General features: G+C 40.7%; 1 protein-coding gene across 3 annotated transcripts in view; it reads right to left on the bottom strand.

The window, feature by feature from the left end:
• Window positions 1-19136, bottom strand: part of DSC2 (desmocollin 2) — a 37969-nt gene extending 18833 nt beyond the window's left edge. For 2 of the 3 annotated variants that reach the window (XM_004020456.6, XM_012103433.5), the window contains exons 1-7: window positions 18747-19136; window positions 10068-10152; window positions 8705-8904; window positions 7448-7567; window positions 5907-6062; window positions 4560-4704; window positions 3207-3373 (exon numbers count right to left, since the gene is read on the bottom strand). In XM_004020456.6, the coding sequence (XP_004020505.2) occupies window positions 3207-3373; window positions 4560-4704; window positions 5907-6062; window positions 7448-7567; window positions 8705-8904; window positions 10068-10152; window positions 18747-18815 (942 nt within the window). In that variant the 5' untranslated portion in view covers window positions 18816-19136. The remainder of the gene's footprint in view (window positions 1-3206; window positions 3374-4559; window positions 4705-5906; window positions 6063-7447; window positions 7568-8704; window positions 8905-10067; window positions 10153-18746) is intronic. The other variant, XM_012103432.5, reaches the window with a different exon arrangement.
• Between the last annotated feature and the right edge of the window lie 230 nt (window positions 19137-19366).

The raw sequence follows: 19366 nt of genomic DNA, 5'->3' as shown, positions 1-19366 counted from the left end.
CCTGACCTTCCACCTAGAATAGTTGCCGTTCTCTTAGAAAACCAAATTGAACTGGGGTCTCCTGCACTGCAGGCAGTTTCTTTACCAACTGAGCTATCAGGGAAGCCCTTTCCTTCCTTTAGACTTCTTAAACTTTCTAGTACTCATGCACTGGACTCAATATTACCTAAAATAAAACAATTAATAATATTTCTCTCAGTGGGTATACTTTTACACTCCCGACTTTTCCTGATTTACTCCTCTCTCATAATCAATCACATATGTAGAGTTGAAACAATTAATGGTCTTCTTTTATTCAAAAATTTTAAAAGCTCAGACTAGTATACTTCTAGGAGGAAATATGGATTCTATTTGTAGCAAGCTATGATTTATTGGGAATGATCAACTAGCAGATAACACAAAGACAGAAATGAAGGTTGGGACTTAAATATCAACCTATGATTATCTTCAGATGGAAGAAAAGCTCTGATGCTTAAAGAGATTAAAGTGTGGAAGGCCAACAGAAAAAAAATCAGAAACCTGGGATCAGAAAGTGAGTCCAACGCTTTCTTGGGTAAAAGATCTCCAAGACTCCTTCATTAGTCAAATGTTCTCAAGTGTTTTATCAGAATAATCTATTTAAGGCTTGATGATAAAAGAAAATTTGGTTTATAACCTGCTCTTCCTGAGCATACAAATTCCATGAAGAATCTCTATAATCTGTAGACCTATGACAGCAATCCATTCATTTAGCAAATGATACCCCATTCTTCACTGGCATGTGTGTGCATGCATGCTTGCCCAGTTGATTCAGTCGTGTCTGACTCTGTGACCCTAGGGACCGTAGCCCACCAGGCTCCTCTGTCCATGGGATTCTCCAGGCAAGAACTCTGGAGTGAGTTGCCAGTTCCTACTCGAGGCAATCCTCCTGACCCAGGGATTGAACCCACTCTGCACTACAGATGGATTCTTCACCCGTGAGCCACCCAGGAAGCCCCTTCACTGGCACAGACTCATTGTAAGAATATATAAATTATAAATACTAAAATTGAATTTAAAAATAGAAATTTTACTTAGGAATGTCCTTGTAAATGCAGTAAAAATGATTAATTTTAACCACTGTTATTAAATCTCAACCTTCAGTCCACATGAAGAAATGGGAGGTATGTGTAAAAGCCCTTCTGCATAATATAATACGATGTTCTTCCAAGGAAAAGTACTTTCAGGATTGTTTGATTTAGAAGCTAAACTGTTTTTACATAAAAGACACATAAGGTTATTCAGTTTGGTATCTGGAAGACATTTTGACACACATAAGGCAAATCTGTCCTTTAAAGAAAAGGCTATCTGATGCAAATGATCAATTGGAGCTTTCAAGCAAAAATAAGGATTCTAGAAAACGTTTATGAACTATTGTGGTATTAATGGAGATGAGTAGGTGATTGTTTTAATATTGTTTAATTAAATGTGTCAATATTTAGAGGATCTGCATAACTCAGTGAGCCAGTATTTCCCATATGACCCATGCACGATGTTACAAAACCACACACGGTAAATAAATTGGTCACTTACAGTACAAGACAATGGGTTTTGATGTGACAAAGTATGAAAGCTCACAGACAAGGCTTCTTAAGAGTGCACACTGCAAAAAACATTTATGAAACTACCACCTGTCAAGCTTTGGGGTAGTATATCAAAGACTATCCACAATGATCTGGAGTTACTATTAAAACACTCCTCTCTATTCTAACTTCAGGTCATCCTGGATTTTCTTTACATACCTTGACTAAAACTAGATAACAGACTGAATGCAGGGGATATGAAAACTAATCACCCTTACATTAAGTCGGGTATTAAACAGATTTGGAAAATGTATAATAATGCTACTCCTCATTAAATTGTTTTGGAAATGTAATTATTTTTATAAAAATATTATTTACATTAACATGTAATATCTTAAATGGGTAAGTAAATATATATTTTTTTAACTTCTATCAGTTTTAAACATTTTTGGATTAAACAGTGATCAATATAACCCACATAAACAAAAGCCTGGAATTGTCAATAAAATTTAAGCCTATATAGAGCTCCTGAGACCAGAAAACTTGCAGACCACTTCCCTAATTCATGGGAGAGGAAATGAATTAATACAGAGTTTTAGGAATCAAAGAGAAACCTGACAAACACATATTACTATATTTTAAAATTAAGGATTATAAATATAGGAAGTAGGCCAGATAAGCTATTATAAGAATTCAGATAAATAAACGCTAACAGTTGAGTAACAGTTGAATAACAAAATGAGTAATTACTAAACTAGTTTAGCTGCAGGGACAATGGATAGACGTGAATATAAGATCATTGTGGAGTTAATAACATGCTTTGGAAAGTAATTTGACTTGCAAGAGGAGACATCGAATACAATTTTGAGAACATAAAGCGAAGGTGAAAATAGAAAAATCACTAAAGGAAAAGAACATTTTAATGTCATTTTAACTAAAAGCATGGGAAAGAGAGCATGTTCAGAAGGAAAGAATTCTAGATGCACTGCATCTTAGGTAGCTGTGAAATGTTCAAATAGGATTCCCGTCAGTCAACTGAAAATGTTGAATCAGACATCAGCAAGAGATAAACTTTCACTTAACCTATGTAAGAAGAAAATGTAGATGAGATTGCTAATCAAGTTACACAGATAGAGAAGCATTGTTATCTGTAGATAAGAAAATTCCACAAATTCCAAGTTTTACTGTACAATTACAATATTTCTTGTTTTTTTCCAACTATAAATATGTTTATATTAGGAAATTTGATTTTATAAATCATATAATTCAGGAGAGAATGAATTAGCAGTTCAAAATCAGCAAGCTGCAAGGTTAATGACCTCCATCAACCTACCTAAAATAATTTTTGTTAGATTCACAATATGCTTTTCAAAAGCTTATCTGCAGGTGATATACAGAGAAACACAGGTGCACCAAAAGAGCCAACTCATTAGAAAAGACCCTGATGCTGAGAAGATTGAGGGCAGGACGAGAAGGGGATGACAGAGGATGAGACGGTTGGATGGCATCACTGACTCAATGGACATGAGTCTGAGCAAGCTCTAAGAGGTGGCGAAGGACAGGGAAGCCTGGCGTTGGCATGCTGCACTCCACGGGATCGCAAAGAGTTGAACACGACTCAGTGATTGAACAACAAATCAGGTTTTATTTGTTAATATTTGTTACCTCTCTGTCTAGCTGAGATGACGTTGTGGTGATCACGCCTGTAGTTGGATGCATAGAAAAGAGGGTGGGTGATGCTGGAAACTGCTCAATGATGGAGTACCTTAGACGCGTGTGCAGTGTGTCAGGCTCATCTTTGTCTGTTGCACAAACCTGTCCCACGGTAGTACCTACATACACAAAAATCCTCTTTAATTTCCAAAACCTTTACAGTTTCAACTTCCCCTTTGACTCCTCTCTCTCTACCACAAAAAAGTTTTGCATGACAAAATTAATAATAGGAATAGCATTTGTATATTTTCAGGATTCCATATAAAGTATCACTTCCTTTTAAATATCCCAGTGTTTGACCATATCCATATTTACTACGTTTACTGCATAATTTTATAAATGTTGATAATATCCCCCTATGGCCTTAGTATTTCTTAACTAAAGAATTCCAATTATTCTTTAAGCTTTTTCTATTTATAAGCCTGCACTTAAATTGATCCTATGGGTCAGTTTTGCTCTGAAAATTCTTAGCTTACTGAGATCTTTCTAGAGGAAGACTAAAAATCTAATTCTAACTCCTAGTTGAAATGGTCCATTTTTCAAGAGATTGAGAAAATTTATTCTCCAAGACCTTTATAACAATGCCCAGAATGCATGTGTGCATGCGTGCTAAGTCACACCAGTCGTGTACAACTCTTGCGACCCTATGGGCTGTAGCCCAGCAGGCTCCACTGTCCATGGGATTCTCTAGGCAAGAATACTGGAGTGAGTTGCCATGTCCTTCTCCAGGGGATCTTCCCGATACAGGCATTGAGCTCACATATCTTACATCTCCTGCCTTGGTAGGCAGGTTCTTTACCACTAGGGTCACCTGAGAAGCCCAGCGATGCCCAGAATACAATCTATCATTTAATCACAATAGAACATCAGCAGATCTCTTCAAGGCTAAGACTTCCACTGCTCAATAACTTCTTTTCAGAAAAAAAAAATTCTTAGAATATTTAGAAAATATGGCCTCTTAAAAGTATTTCTTTTATCTCACACAGAAAGGCAAAATAACATTGAGTAACTCCTATTTTTCAGCCACTGTGCTTGGCATTCAAGGTATACTGCACTTCATTTAATCTTGTATGTTAATATCTCATGTTACAGATGAAGAAACCAAAGCTTGTCAAGATTAGGAAACTTGCCCAAGGTCACAGCATACAGCTAGCAAAAGGCAGAGTAAAATGCCTCCCACAGCCACCTGTCTGGCAAGTCCCTTATTTGTGGCAGCAGGCTATGCTACCTCCCAGTGGCCAGAATGAAAGTCAGCTAATGAACTGAAACACTAAATTGCCGTACAGTGCCAAGGTGGGTACTCACCAACTTTGCTGTTTTCAAAAACTTTAAAAATGTAATTTGTTTCTGTAAAAATTGGGTAGTTATCATTTTCATCCTCAATTCTGATGAGTAGGGTCAATGGATATTCTGGAGTATATCCATCTGGAGTTGTTGCAAAGGCAACCAGCTGTGAAGACAGTAACATTGAAAAAAAAGCGAAAATAAAATATGGTTCAAACTTGCTTATGCTTTGCCTTTCATTTGGAGACTGTCAGGCATCACCATTTGTTACTGCTTTTGAATGTGAGCATAATCTTAATGCCACAAGAGATGGCTAATTTCATGGTGTACTATAGCATTTATAATATATCTAATATAATAACAGATAAATTTGGTTTCCTCACCATTGCTGTATTGTTGTTCATGAGTGTAATGGTTTTTATTATTATTTTCTTGAAAGGGTCCTGAGAATTGTTTTGTTTGAAAGTTTCAAGTGCATGTATTTTAAATACAATTTTCTGGATCTTTTATAACTGAATTCTTAAGATTCCAAACTCCCCAGATGTAGTCAACTGAGATACTATTTTATTTTTTAGTTAGAATTTTAGTCATATTGATGGCTATAGTTAGATAACTGTCTTCATAAGAATTAATTTAAAAAGGGGAGTCAGAAATGGACCAAAGGGCCATACATTGTGTCTAGAATGCAATTTATTCTTTTGATTATACAATATGAATTTAAATTCCATTTTATCTCCTAACAGCTGTCATAGAAAGAACAGACCATCACAGGTACTTAGAAGACCATGTCATAGTAATTATCAAACTAAAGAATTAATTCATCCAAAAACATATAACTAAAGTTGAGTTAATCAAAATGACCAGTTCCTGTGGGAAATTCAATACAACATTAGGTTAAATTCTTACATTTTAACACTCATCCCCCATGGGAGGTTGCCTAGATGATGAAATGCCTTGTTATCTTAGTTAAACACTGTCCACACTCCTTACTTGCTCACAAATTAATTTTCTTTCATTGCAAAGGTTCTGAGGCTTAACTTCTGAGCTTGACTTATCTCCTACGGCATCATTCTCAGTACCATAAAGAGGTTCACAGATCTTTTCTGCCAAATAAATAACTACTTTCAAAGTGGTGCTCTTTTATCTTCGGAAAACAGAAATAGTAAAACTATAATTCCCAGAACAATCTAATAAAACTGAAGACTATTTATTTTATAAAATTCTTTTTCGCTTCCAGGCAACTATCAGGTCTGTACAATACTACCCGAGCACAGATGAGAAACTCAGGAGACAGAAAAGAGTAATTGAATTGAGGAAGAGAGGCGAAAGAGCCAAGCTTAATGCTACTAAACAATACGTAAACGTTACCTCAAACGATGGATATGTTTCACGATCTACAGGACGAGTACAAAACAGGTTTCCAGTATCTCTCTCTACATAAAATAAATTGCGAGGTTCTTTGTCAACTCCAGGCCCACTTATGGAATAGTAAATAGTGTAGTTTTGGGCTGTATCAGATTGAATCTAGAAAGTAGACAGTATATACATAAAAGACAAATTTGTATCTCAGCAAAACTTTCATCTACATATTTATGCAATCACACTGATATTTTTTATTACAATAAGTAATTACCTTCTTTAATTTATTATTATGTATGAATAAAAGACAACAATAGAATAAGGAAGCCTAATAATTGAGAAATTCAAGAGCAAGACATGAGGAAAATAATGAAGTAGCACCTTAATTTTCCAGAATAACTAACAAATACTTTCACTACCTGTACCCACATGGATCAAGCATTCTGGACTTTTCTTGTCTTAGAAAACAAAATATTCTGAGCATGAAAATTTATCCTTTTGTCCACTGTTTTAACATCTGAAGTTTTATTATATATAACAGAATATTTGAGACACTGGATTTAAAGTATACTGTCTGTAGGGCAAACATTTGGAAAGTGGTTTCCTTAATTAGTTTTTATTTCTCAGCATTGTCTTTATCATAGGGGTTCAACAGGAGGATGAAAAAGAGTGAAAATGGAAATGACAGAATATCCTGGTGAATGTGCTACTTCGATATTTGACTCAAAAGGAAAATTTTCTCTAGGATTTCCCCAGCAGTCCAATGATTAAGACTGCCTTTGAATGCAGGGGGCATGTGTTTGATCCCTGGTCAGGGAACTAAGATTCTACATCAAAATACATTTTTTTCCAAAGTGTTTTCATCTCTTAGTAGGATATTGACTACCTATCAGGATGACTCACAATTATTTTCAGAACATTTTTTTCTCAATTTTAAAATGCTCTTCTCTCAGTTGCACTGAATTTATTGGTGGGCTCTAAATAAGGTATCTTTCTCACCGATTCAAGAATAGGTGGAAAAGAAATCTAAGGGCTAGACTGACTCATAGTGAGTGCTGGTGGTGGAGGAAGGCACAAACATTTGCTGACGTTTCCACTGAAAATTAAAAGAGAGAGAGAAAATGTGGACCCAGTGTGATTTAACATTGAACTTGGAAAGAAACCATGGAAAGGTGTACCGTCTTTCCCTTTCATGGCATTTGACTTTTTATCAACAATTTCATCCTTTATTATTGAAGATGTTTGGGGGTTTTCTAGACTACGTCCAGGCTCTGAGATACACTTGATGATATGAAAACCCATTGAAGAAGCATGTGTTTGAGAGTGCTAGATGGGCTTTACAGCTTTATAAATGGCTTTTGCATGACTACAAATGCAAAAAAGTTTATGCAGGTATAGAGAGATGTATTTATACCACATATTGAAGCATATGATAGACACACTCATTCACTTATATACACACTTTTTAAAATAATTGCATACTCATTGTCCAAATTTTTAAAAGAGATGGAAACCATAGACTCTCACAGTGAAAAGAAAGTAAATTGTACCTGTTGAAGAAAAAGCGGGAATGGACCCAAGGAATTCTCAGGCACTGAGCAAGGAATAGGAGCCCATCTTCTCTTGGCACGTCTCAAAACTTTTTCCTGAGAATGCCTTTTCTTTAGTACCTCAATTCAGAAAACAACAACAACAAAAAAATAATCAAGTCAACAGCTACTTTATTTTTAAACTTGAAAACTGATACATCTTTCTTCTCCTGTTATCCCATGAGGATTAGCTGGGGAGGCGTAGGACCATAGTAGTGCTTGAAAACTAAACAAAATGTCAATATCATTAAAAAAAGAAGAAGAAGAAGAAGAAGAAAACCCTGCCCTAACTGTTATCTCAACAATCCTCTTGAGAAAATAACTTGGTGGGAACATGGAAGAGAGAGAAATGGAATCGGAAGCCTAGAAGCAAAACTGGAAAGAAAAATTTACTATTGCCACATTGCCATGCAGAAACACAGGAGGAGAGATATGCAAAGAACGTTAAGTGGATAGGTGCCCTTCTAAATTCAGCATAAGCATCTTCCACTCACCAGCAACTAGGAAGAGCCAGGGGACCAACAGAGAGATCTGTGTCAGAAGGAGGAGAGAAACACAGTGACAACTCTCAGACGGCCGTCATGAGTAATGGCCAGGGGCTGAACAGAAGTCATTTTGATCTTGGGTGTCACAAAGTCAACTGCGTGCATGAGATCCAAACCTTCACCTAAAATAGCCCTCCATTTTCTAAGAGTAAAAATTATGCCAAGATACATGAAACCTATCTCTGAAGACCTCAGGTGTGATGACCCGAGTACCGCTGCCCAAATAAGACTTCATAGTAAGCAACATGTCATACGAGTAAGTAACATGTCATAGTAAGTAAGTAACATGTCATATGAGTTCCTGAATCTTTAAAAGCTACATACCCCAAATTACATACGAATATCTTAAGCAATAATGTCTATTGTTTTGGAAACCTACTCCACAGTGAAGATCAAGAAACGTTGCTCCATGTCTAATCTCAAGTTCTCATTCTGTCCCATATGCCAACTTCTCCTTTTATGCCCCAAATAAAAGGAAATTCTAACCTGGGATAACCTAGGTTGAGCCACTCTTTTTCCATTTCCACACTGTTATCTTGAGTCATGGTTTTCCTTCTTCTTCAAGCTAAACTAACCCCTATCTTGTCTGATTCACATCTTCTCTGCTCATGTGAGTTACACCTGAAGAAGTCAATTCATCATACTTCATTTTTTTCATCATACTTTGGCATACCTTTGTTTGATGCTCTAAAAGGACAAGTATTTCCTTCTCTTCGTGGGTCTCTGTGTTGGAAAGCAGTATGGTAAAAGAGCTCTTCTCTGAGGACAAAAGAATGGCATGTGTTGTATAGACTGAGCCATCTTCTAAGATTTGGAAATCAGGGTCTCTTGAGTGAATGAGAGTTGCAGATTTAAAGCACTCCTTTAGGTTAACTGTAGAAAATGCACAGAGCATTCATTTGTGAGGTAAATCAAAGCAATATATAATTTTAACCGTAAGCTACGCATTCGAGGTGGGACAATCAAAAACTTTAACTACATTGACACTTGAAATTTTTGCATTTTTTAAAAGGACATATGAAACTACATGGTTAATTAAGTTGTTCTTAATTACACATATCTACCATGTCTTTTACCTACTTCACATCCTTTTTTAAAAAGAGACATTTGTTCTTCAAGACATGTAAACTCCACAGTTTGAATATTAAACTCACACCAAAAGAAGTTTTTCTTTATTAACTGAAAGTAGCCACAGAGCAACACAATAAAACACAAAAATTAAGTTAAATAGAACCTAGAAATTAAAACTGGGAGTTATTAAATTATTACTGAACTCTGCATCTGTTGTTAAATAGTCATCATATTCTGCCTCTACATTGATCCGATCTTTAGTTATACATTTGAGTTATATGAAAAACACTAATTGATAAAAAAGCAATGAAAGCGTTGGTCTCTCAGTCATGTCTGACTCTTTGCGACCTCATGGACTAGAGCCCACCAGGCTCTTCTGTCCATGGAATTCTCCAGGCAAGAATACCGGCGTGGGTTGCCACTTCCTCCTCCAAGGGATCATCCCCACCCAAGAATCAAACCCCAGATCTCCTGCATTGCAGGTGGATTCTTTACCATCTAATTTTTACCATTCTTTGCCATCTGATTCATCATCATCTTTACCATTCTTCCCTACCAGAAAAGCCCATTAAAAAAAAAAAAAACTTGGAAATAAATGTCAGGAAGATGCCAAAATAGTTTAGGACAAAAATCCAAAAACCACACCTTTAAACTCAAGAAATAGTTTCAATACTATTTCTCAATTTCAAAGACATGTTTTGATGCATATCATAGCCTACATCTAATGTAAATATTAGTAATTACTTCATTAAGCAAATTAAAATAATTTAATGTTATATAATGTCTTTCAATAAAGAACAATATTTCATTCACTGGATTGACACATGTATTAAAAAGTATTGTATTACAATGTATTGTATTAGTTTTAACTGTTAATTCCAACACAGTCACTGTTCTAAAGATTACACTAATTTTACAAGATCACAGCAAATTAGGATTTATTACATACTGTGGCAGTTTCTTACCTCTACCAATAAATTTTTCAGCATCTAGTTTAGCGGGAACATGTAGTGTAACTGTTTTGCAGGCATCACAGGCAAATGTTAAGATCTAAAATAAATCAATATTATGCATGAAAAAGAGCCTTTTCATGTGTACACAGTTTGCACACATTTGTATAATTATAAATCGGTTTATAAAATTATCAAAATAAAATGCCAAGCATATAATGGGATTAAGAATTCAGAAAAAAAATTGCATAGAATAAAACCAATAGAGAGCCATAGATCCTTCCCTCAAAAGGCATGTAAACCCAGAGAATTCCTTATCCTCTTGGGATTTGTTTCCTAGTCTGAAAATGGAGTTAATAATGGAGAAGGAAATGGCAACCCACTCCAGTATTCTTGCCTGGAAAATCCCAGGGATGGAGGAGCCTGATGGGCTGCTGTCTATGAGGTCGCACAGAGTCGGACACAACGGAAGCGACTCAGCAGTGGCAATAGCAGCAGTAATGACACCCTTTTGTGGGAAAACACTGGAAACTATTAGGAAGGCAGCTGCTGCTGCAAAGTCGCTTCAGTCGTGTCTGACTCTGTGCAACCCCATAGACGATAGCCCACCAGGCTCCCCCATCCTTGGGATTCTCCAGGCAAGAATACTGGAGTGGGTTGCCATTTCCTTCTCCAATGCATAAAAGTGAAAAGTGAAAGTGAAGTCGCTCAGTCGTGTCCGAGTCTTAGCGACTCCATGGACTGCAGCCCACCAGACTCCTCCATCCATGGGATTTTCCAGGCAAGAGTACTGGAGTGGGGTGCCATTGCCTTCTCCGAGGAAGGCAGCACAGATATGTAAAAATAACAAAATAAAAACAAATCTAATGAGTCAGCAAACCATTTCAATTATCTGTGAACTGCCTATGAGTTGTGGTACCAAATCAAAAATATTCTAAAGAAAAGCCCAACACTTTTAAAGACAAGCCCTGACTCACTGCCATGGAGATATTTAAAAATTATTTACATGTGTCCCCACGCATACACGCACACAACTTTGAAATATGAACTTACTTTGAACTTCTCATTAATGAAAATTAAGGTCAGTGTTAAAAATATTTCACTTAAAAAATGTAAGTGAAAAAAAATTTTTTTTAAATGTAAACGATTTAGTGATTTATGGTGAACGAGTTCCAATACAATACATATCTGAGCCTACTGAAAATAAATTTGGTTCTCGCTGAAACTATAAACGGATGCTTCTGAAAGATTGAGTCTTTTTTTCCTATATTTTTGCAAAGGTTTTTGACCAAAAGCAAAATAACTAACCAGCATTTACATTGTTATTTAAAAATCTATAAACATAAATTAAAATTGTCAAAATTGGAATGAAAATTTTTATCTCCAAAACACATTGCTGCTGCTGCTAAGTCACTTCAGTCGTGTCCAACTCTGTGTGACCCCAGAGACGGCAGCCCACCAGGCTCCCCCGTCCCTGGGATTCTCCAGGCAAGAACACTGGAGTGGGTTGCCATTTCCTTCTCCAATGCATGTAAGTGAAAAGTGAAAGTGAAATCGCTCAGAGCGACCCCATGGTCTGCAGCCTACCAGGCTCCTCTGTCCATGGGATTTTCCAGGCAGGAGTACTGGAGTGGGATGCCACTGCCTTCTCCCCCAAAACACATTAAAGACCCTTTAATTATCCAATTTAAATTGTGTATGAAGGACTAAGCATGGCAGAGATTACATTTCAATTGGAACTGAGCAATGAACATAACCAAGAGACTATACTCGAATAAAAACATTGAGAAACAAGAAGATGAGAATTGTCACTGGTTGCCTAGTCTAGAGCAAATAGGAGGACATGTGAAGAGCCCAGCTCAAGGTGACAGAAAGCACACACCCACTGATTCATTCAACCCATGTTTCTTGGTTGCCGCCCAGGTGCCAGGCAGTGTTCAAAGGCTACCACAGTGAACAAAGAGAACTCCTTGACTTCACTGAGATTATTTTATAATGAGAGACAAAAAGTCAATACACAAATGCACAAAGATCACATAACGCCACGAGTTAAGAATTACAAGAAAAGTAAAACAGGGAGAGAGGGTGATAAAAGAAAAGTCCAGGATGAAACAAGAAAGCAAACCAATTCACTGACTAGGGGAGAGCCTTCCAAGTGGAGCAAAACCGCAGCAAAGGCCCTGAGAGGCGGCTTCACCTGGAGTGTCAAAGGAACACAAAGGAGCCTGGAGCTGTAAATACAGGTTTCCCAAGTGGCTCAGTGGTAAAGAATCTGCCTGCCAAGCAGGAAACATGGGTTTGATCCCTGGGTCAGGAAGATCCCCTGGAGAAGGGAATGGCTACCCACTCCAGTATTCTTGCCTAACAAATCCCATGGGCTGAGAAGCTTGGTAGGCTACAGTCCATGGGATCACAGAATTGGACCCAACTGAGCAACTCAAACAACAAACATAACGGCAGTAAACACAGAGAGGGACGAGTGACACGACGATACTGAACAGATAGTCGTGGGCATAGCAGACAAGGTCTAAAGGGCCACAGGAATGAGTGCAGTTTTATTCTGAGGGCAAAGAGAAGCAACCATATGTTTAGAGACTGTGGCATCACGTTGTGAGCATTTACACAGATTCATTCAGGTGGCCACAGGAAAATAGACAGAAAAGCGAAAGTGTTTGTCGCTCAGTCAAGTCCAACTCTTTGTGACCCCATGGTCTGTAGCCCACCAGACTCCTCTGTCCATGGAATTCTCCAGGCAAGAATACTGGAGTGGGTTGCCATTTCCTCCTCCAGGGGATCGTTCCCACCCAAGAATCAAAGCTGGATCTCCTGCATTGCAGGAGGATTTTTTACCATCTGATTTTTAGCATTCTTTGCCATCTGATTCTTCACCATCTTTACCAGTAGCCAGGCTGCTCTGTCCATGGAATTCCCCAGGCAAGAATACTGGAGTGAGTAGCCATTCCGTTCTCCAGGGGGCCTTCCCAATCCAGGGATCGAACGCACATCTTCTGCATTGAAGGCAGATTCTTTATTTTCTGAGCCACCAGAGAACATACTATAGAGGACCAGAGTGGAAGCAAGGAGGAGTCTAAGACAGGAGGTGTGGTGACTTGGACTAAGGTAAAAATGATGGAAAAGGTGAGGATGGCCAAATTAAGACAGCATCTCAGATAACAGTGTTCTGGACATCCACTCATTCATCCATTCAACAAATATGTATTGAATGTCTAATACGTTCCAGACACAAGCAGCAAACAGGGTTCTCACGAAACATTCAAGTCAAAGGTAAGACATTTGCAATTTCAATACAGGAGGATAAAAGCTATGACAGGGAAGTTCAGGGTGCTTTGGGAGAGCGCTGGGAACCAGCTCCTTCTAAGGCACAGGCGAAGAGGGGAGACATGTTAGTCACGTCCGAGGGAGGCCAAGCTTGTTCCCAACACAGAAACTGCATGTGCGAAGGCCCAGAGAAGCTACAACCTGAAAATGCCATTTGCCCTGGTTGATGTACATAGCACAAGAGGGAGAGGAAGTGAAAATGGATTCAGAGAAGCAGGTGTGGGAGGGAGTCTCAACAGCCTTCACACAGGACACACATAGATCTTTTTCCCCTAAAGATAATAAGAAATCAAAGATTTGTTTTAAGCAGATAAATGACATAAGCAAGCTTTCCAGGTGGCTCAGCTGTAAAGAATTTGCCTGCAAAGCAGGACCACGGGAGATGTGGGTTCAATCCCTGGGGCGGGAAGATCCCCTGAAGGAGGGCAAGGCAACACACTCCAGAATTCTTGCCTGGATAATCTCATGGACAGAGGAGCCTGGTGGGCTACAGTCCATGGGGTTAGATAGAGTTGGACCAGATTGAAGCAACTTAGCGTGTGCACACACACACACACACACACACACACACAAATGACATAAGCAACTTTCTACTGGAATAAGATAAGGTAACTCTGACCAGTGTGACAAATGAACTCGGGGAACAATTTTCTTTGCCAAGAAGGGACCTAGGGCATTCAGTCAAGTCCCCGGGCCGAAACTAAAAATGATGGATACATGTTTTTAAACCATCCTAAGACATCTTACAAGGAAGTCCTAGGCAAACACTGAGGATTAAGATGGAACACAGGAGTAACCAGAAAAAACTTCTAATCTGAAAAGATTAGATTTTGGTTTTTTGGCCTCAAATAGAAGGGAGTAAAATCAAAGCATGGATCTGCCCAAGATCTAAGGGAAGAGCCACTCATGTTAATCTGGATTCCCAAATGCAGAACCTTCACTGAGGTATGAGCTAGAAGCAAACTGGCCTCGCATGGACTTGTGAGCCACCCTCATGTCATTCGGATGTTCTAGGAAACTCAAGCCACTAAGCAAGTAGACTTAGCATGTGATCAGCACCATGGCTGCTGAAAACCATTTGGCCAAATTCAATAACCATTCTTAAACTTTTTTTTAAAAAGAGCCCCCAATAGGAATTGATAAGTGCTATTTCAATATGAATTTTATTTTACATGATAATCACATCACCAATAGGCACTAGGATAGCCTCACCAAACACAGAAACAAGATGGACTTCCCAAGGGTCATCACCTATAGTTAACATTACATTAAAGTATATTAGATATATGAATGAAAAGAAGGAGGTAAAATGCATTTGATATGACTATTTATCTGGAAAACCCAAGCAAATTAACCATAAAACAGTAAGAGAATTTCAGTAAGGGTGCAGAAATAACTGCTAAAATACACAAACCATTAGTCTTCGTCCACATAAAGCCAGTTAAGCAATATATTGGGAAAAAAGAAATCATTTTCAAAAGTGGTAAAAGAAAAAAAGCTAGAATACCAAAAAGTAAACTGAAGCTTAAGTGAGAAAAATCTGAAAATTTTTCTGAAGGACACAAAAGAAGACTTGCACAAAAATAAATATGTATCATTATTTTGAATAGAAAAAAAACAACACTGTAAGTATACCAATTTACACAAAGTTAAATTATGAAGTTTATGAACCTAACAAATCCCAAAAGTACTTTTTTGTCCAGAACTAGACAAGCTAACTTAAAAGATCATAAGGAAACCCAGAGATTGTCATAATGAGCAAACGAACTTAAGTCAGACAGGAAAAACAGCCTATGACATCCCTTATACACAGAATCTAAAAAGAAATGATACAAATGAACTTACTCAGAAAACAGAAATAGACTCACAGACTTAAGAGAACAAACTTATGGTTGCATAAACTGGGTGGGAAGGATAGTTAGGGAGTCTGGAATGGACATGTACACACTGCTATATTTTAAATGGATAACCAGACTTCCCTGGTGGTGCAGTAGATAAGAATCTGCTGCCAATGAGGGAGATACTGGTTCGACCCCTGATCGGGAAAATTCCACATGCCATGCTGCAACAACCAAAGCCCAGGCCTAGCAACAAGAGAAGCCACTGCAATGAGAAGGCCACTCATGACAACGAAGAGCAGCCCCCTGCTTGCCACAATGAGAGAGTCCACCATGCACCGCAGGAAGACTCAGTGCAGCCAAAAATAAATAAATTTAAAAAACAATTCAGGCTTAAAAAATAATAATAAAATGGATAACCTACTAAACAGCACAGGGAACTCTGTTCAATATTATGTGGTAGCCTGGATGGGAGGGGAGTTTGGGGAAGAATGGATACAGTTATAAGTACCACTAAGTCCTTTTACTGTTCTCCTGAAACTATCACAACATTGTCAGTCAGCTACACCCCAATACAAAATAAAAAGGTTTTTAAAAAATGGAGTGATAATTGATATGTTTTCAAAGAGGTCATAAGGAAAAAATAAACAATTAATAAACAAAAACAGAAAAATTATGAAAAAAAAAAGCACTGAAAGTATATTAGCTTTAAATGACAGTGAAAGGTCTTAGGAAGTCTCAGTAATTAAAACAATGCGGCATTTGGTATATCAACAGAAGGAAGTGCATACAAATGGAATAGAAAGAAGCAAAACAGTTTCTATTCGCATTTGTTACAACCCATATAGATCATAAAGGTTGTAATTTTTTGTTACACTCACCAACCGTCTAAGAGCTTCTATTTCTCCACATTCTTGCCTACAGAGCCTGCTCTCAAACTTTTGGATGTTTGCCAAATGAGAAATGACATTTCAATATAGTTTTAAAATTCACCTTTCCCTATTATGAGTGAGGCTGAAATATTTTATGAGACATTTTTATTACTTTATGGTTTTTCATGTTAATGCTGGACTTGATTTATAAGAACTCTTTATGTATTGGTAGATTAGCTTTTTCATAAAGGCTCCAATCACAAGATGAAATTGCATTAAGGAATGACCTGAATTTAACAATGGAGATCCCTGACTACCTTAGAGAGAGAAGCTTCATTAGGTGTTGGGCAGAAAGTCACTCAGTCATGTCTGATTCTTTGAGACTCCCTGGACGGTAGCCCACCAGGCTCCTCTGTTTGTGAAGATTCTCCAGGCAAGAATACTGGAGTGGGTTGCCATGCCCTCCTTCAGGGAAACTTCTCCACCCAGGGATCAACCCCGGGTCTCCTGCATTGCAGGCAAATTCTTTACGTCTGAGCCATAGTGGAAGTACATTGAGGTGGAGGCGGAGTGCAAATGTGTGAGGTGAGGCAGGACTAGGAAGTTGGGAGCTGGTTCATGGAATGGTGAAGGATTACTTGGGTGCATGGGGAGGAAGAGATTATGTCTCACAAGCCATTTTTATTCAGTAACGCTTCTCTTCTCTACACACACACACACACACACACACACACACACGAGGCTCACAACCACAAATATCTGAGGCTGCCAGGGCTCTTCAGACGTGCACAGGAGCCTCAGAAGAGCTCAACCCGACCAGCAAAAATGCAGCAGGATGAGGGGTGCGGCCAGAGTCACCCCACTTCTGGCCAATGCAGCTTTGAAGCTAAGGAAGGTCAAAGGAAGAGGATTATTCAACCTTAGATTATTCCCTATATCTGCCTTTTCTAAAAAGAGTCTGAGAAGACACACAGAAACTTCTGTTAGTATATCAGTGTTAGTTGCTCAGCCGTGTTCTACTCTTTGCGACCAGGTGGACTGTAGCCTGCCAGTCTCCTCTGCCCATGGAATTCTTCGGGCATGAATACTGGAGTGGGTTGCCATTCCCACCTCCAGGGGATCCTCCCGACCCAGGGATCAAACCTGGGTCTCCTGCATTGGAGGCAGATTCTTTACCATCTGAGCTGCCTGGGAGTATTTATGACCTGTGCATTTCATTGCCTGAGCCTAATTGTGCTCTTTTCCTTAAAGGGCAATGGTTCAGAAAGAAGTGTCCAAAAAAAAAAAAGGCGGGGGGGGGGGGGGGGGGGGGGGGCGACTTTACTGAGAATCTAATCAAAATCAAGATACATTTTATGACCGTTATTTACATATTCCATTTTCGAGTTCCTCGACAGTGAACTGTTAATTGCTGTGCACCGGGCCCTTTGTGTTATTAACGTGCCCCAGGAAATAAGTTAAGGTTTGAAGTCCAGAAGGAAAGCCATTCTAACGATAGCAACAACTACAATTTCATTCATTAAAAATTTCAGGAATTCCGTGAAACAGGAGAGCGGTAGAGTAAGGGAAATTAACTGGATATTTCACGCCGCCAGTTCCACCAGTCCCAGAAGGAACTCCCTGACTGTCTGTTCTCCAGGTTCGTCCCCGCGTCCTTCAGGTTTGCCTGGAGCCCTAACGCCTGCGGCTCAGCTTGAAAAGGCCACTACGGGCTTAGCCCCCTTGCTCTCGGTCTCCGGGACTTTTCTCCTCCCAGGGTACCCCGGGAGCTCTGTCTGGGGAAGTCCTGGTCCCACACTTTCTCAGCGGCTGCTACCCCGCTCTAGATTCAGTGCCTGCAGCCCCTCCCCCAAGGAGATCCCGGGCTTTTCTGCCCGGGGGCGGCGGGGTGAGGGTGGTGGCGCTGTCCTTTCCAAATAAGGCCACCCCCACTTTCTTTCAGCGCTTTGGGGAGGTGGGCTTGTAGCTATTGTGTTTCACAAAGTGGAAAAAGAAACTGGAGCTGGAGGGCGAGGAGGGGCGGGCAGTGGGAGGAAGAATCCGGATGCCCCCGAGGCGACCATTTCCCCAAAGTTTAAAGGGAGTGAAACCTCACGTGCGGACCCAGAAAGGAAACCTTAACTGAGGACCATCTGGGAGCTGTCTACCATTTTCACGCGCAGAGGGTCCAGACCGCTTGGTCTCGGCGCTTCCCTCCCTTTCACCTACAGCCTAAGATAAATTCCCCAAAAGGCGCCTAGACCTCTCTTTCACCCCAGGATCGGCGCGTTTGGCCGCGTCCGCCCAGCGGCTCGCCTGGTCGGTGGCCGGAACCCGACCCTGAGCCGGCCTGGACTGTCCTCCCCGGCGAGGTGAGCGGGCTGGAGGCGCTCGGAGGCTCGTACCCAGGGGCCACGGATTTGCATGGGCGTTTGCAGCCGCTACCGGAGACACCCTCCTCCTCGTCCCCTGCGGGATCGAAGCACCCAGGTCGCCGTCCTCTGTCCGCCCTCCCCCACCCTAACCGACTGCACTTTTGCAGCCAGCCCCAAGGGCCAAGAACCCCCGCCTGGCTCGCCACCCACAGATCTCTGCTCCCAAAGGTGCCCCTCTCTCCAAAATCTGTCCGTGCGCCCTCCGGGCCCGGTGTCCAGGCGGCCACTCACCGCGAGGGTCAGCAGGAGTTGCCGGCAGAGGGCCCCGCTCGGGGAGCCTGGGGCTCGGGCTGGCGCCATGGGAGGACTCCGGGGTAGGTCGCCGGCCGAGGCACCCGGAGGCCGGGGGAGGGAGGGCGCGGCAGGGCGAAGGGCCGCGGCCGGGGCGCAGGAGTGCGAGGCCAAGAACCTGGCGCGCGGAGGAGCTGCTTTTCTTCTCGGTTTTTCTGAAGCTCCAGCCTCTCAGCCCAAAGGCTTTTCCTCGGACCGAGGGTGGGGTTTCCAGGCGCGTCCGAAAGACACCGATCGGCCCCTCCTAGGTATTTTCTTAAGTCTTCATTTCTGGAAGAACGCAACAGGTGGGAACTCCCTTTCGCCGCCACCCTTTTACCTGCGCTAGGTGTTTCTCACCAGCGGACGCCACCTATATGCCCCATCTCCCCCCACCCCCCCACGCCCCGGTGTCCGCCTGGAGGATTAACAGCTGGCCCTGCCCAGCAGAAGCCCTGACTGTACAAAGACTCACTCCCCGAGCGCGCCGGGCCGCGGGAGGGGGCGAGGACCCGGGCGCGCTCCCGACCCGACTCCGCCCCGCGCGCTGTGGTCAGTTGCAGACCCGCAGAGGCCGCCGG

Source organism: Ovis aries, chromosome 23 (genome assembly GCF_016772045.2).
Source record: "Ovis aries strain OAR_USU_Benz2616 breed Rambouillet chromosome 23, ARS-UI_Ramb_v3.0, whole genome shotgun sequence".
NCBI lineage: Eukaryota > Metazoa > Chordata > Mammalia > Artiodactyla > Bovidae > Ovis > Ovis aries.
This window is presented reverse-complemented; position numbering and strand designations above follow the sequence as displayed.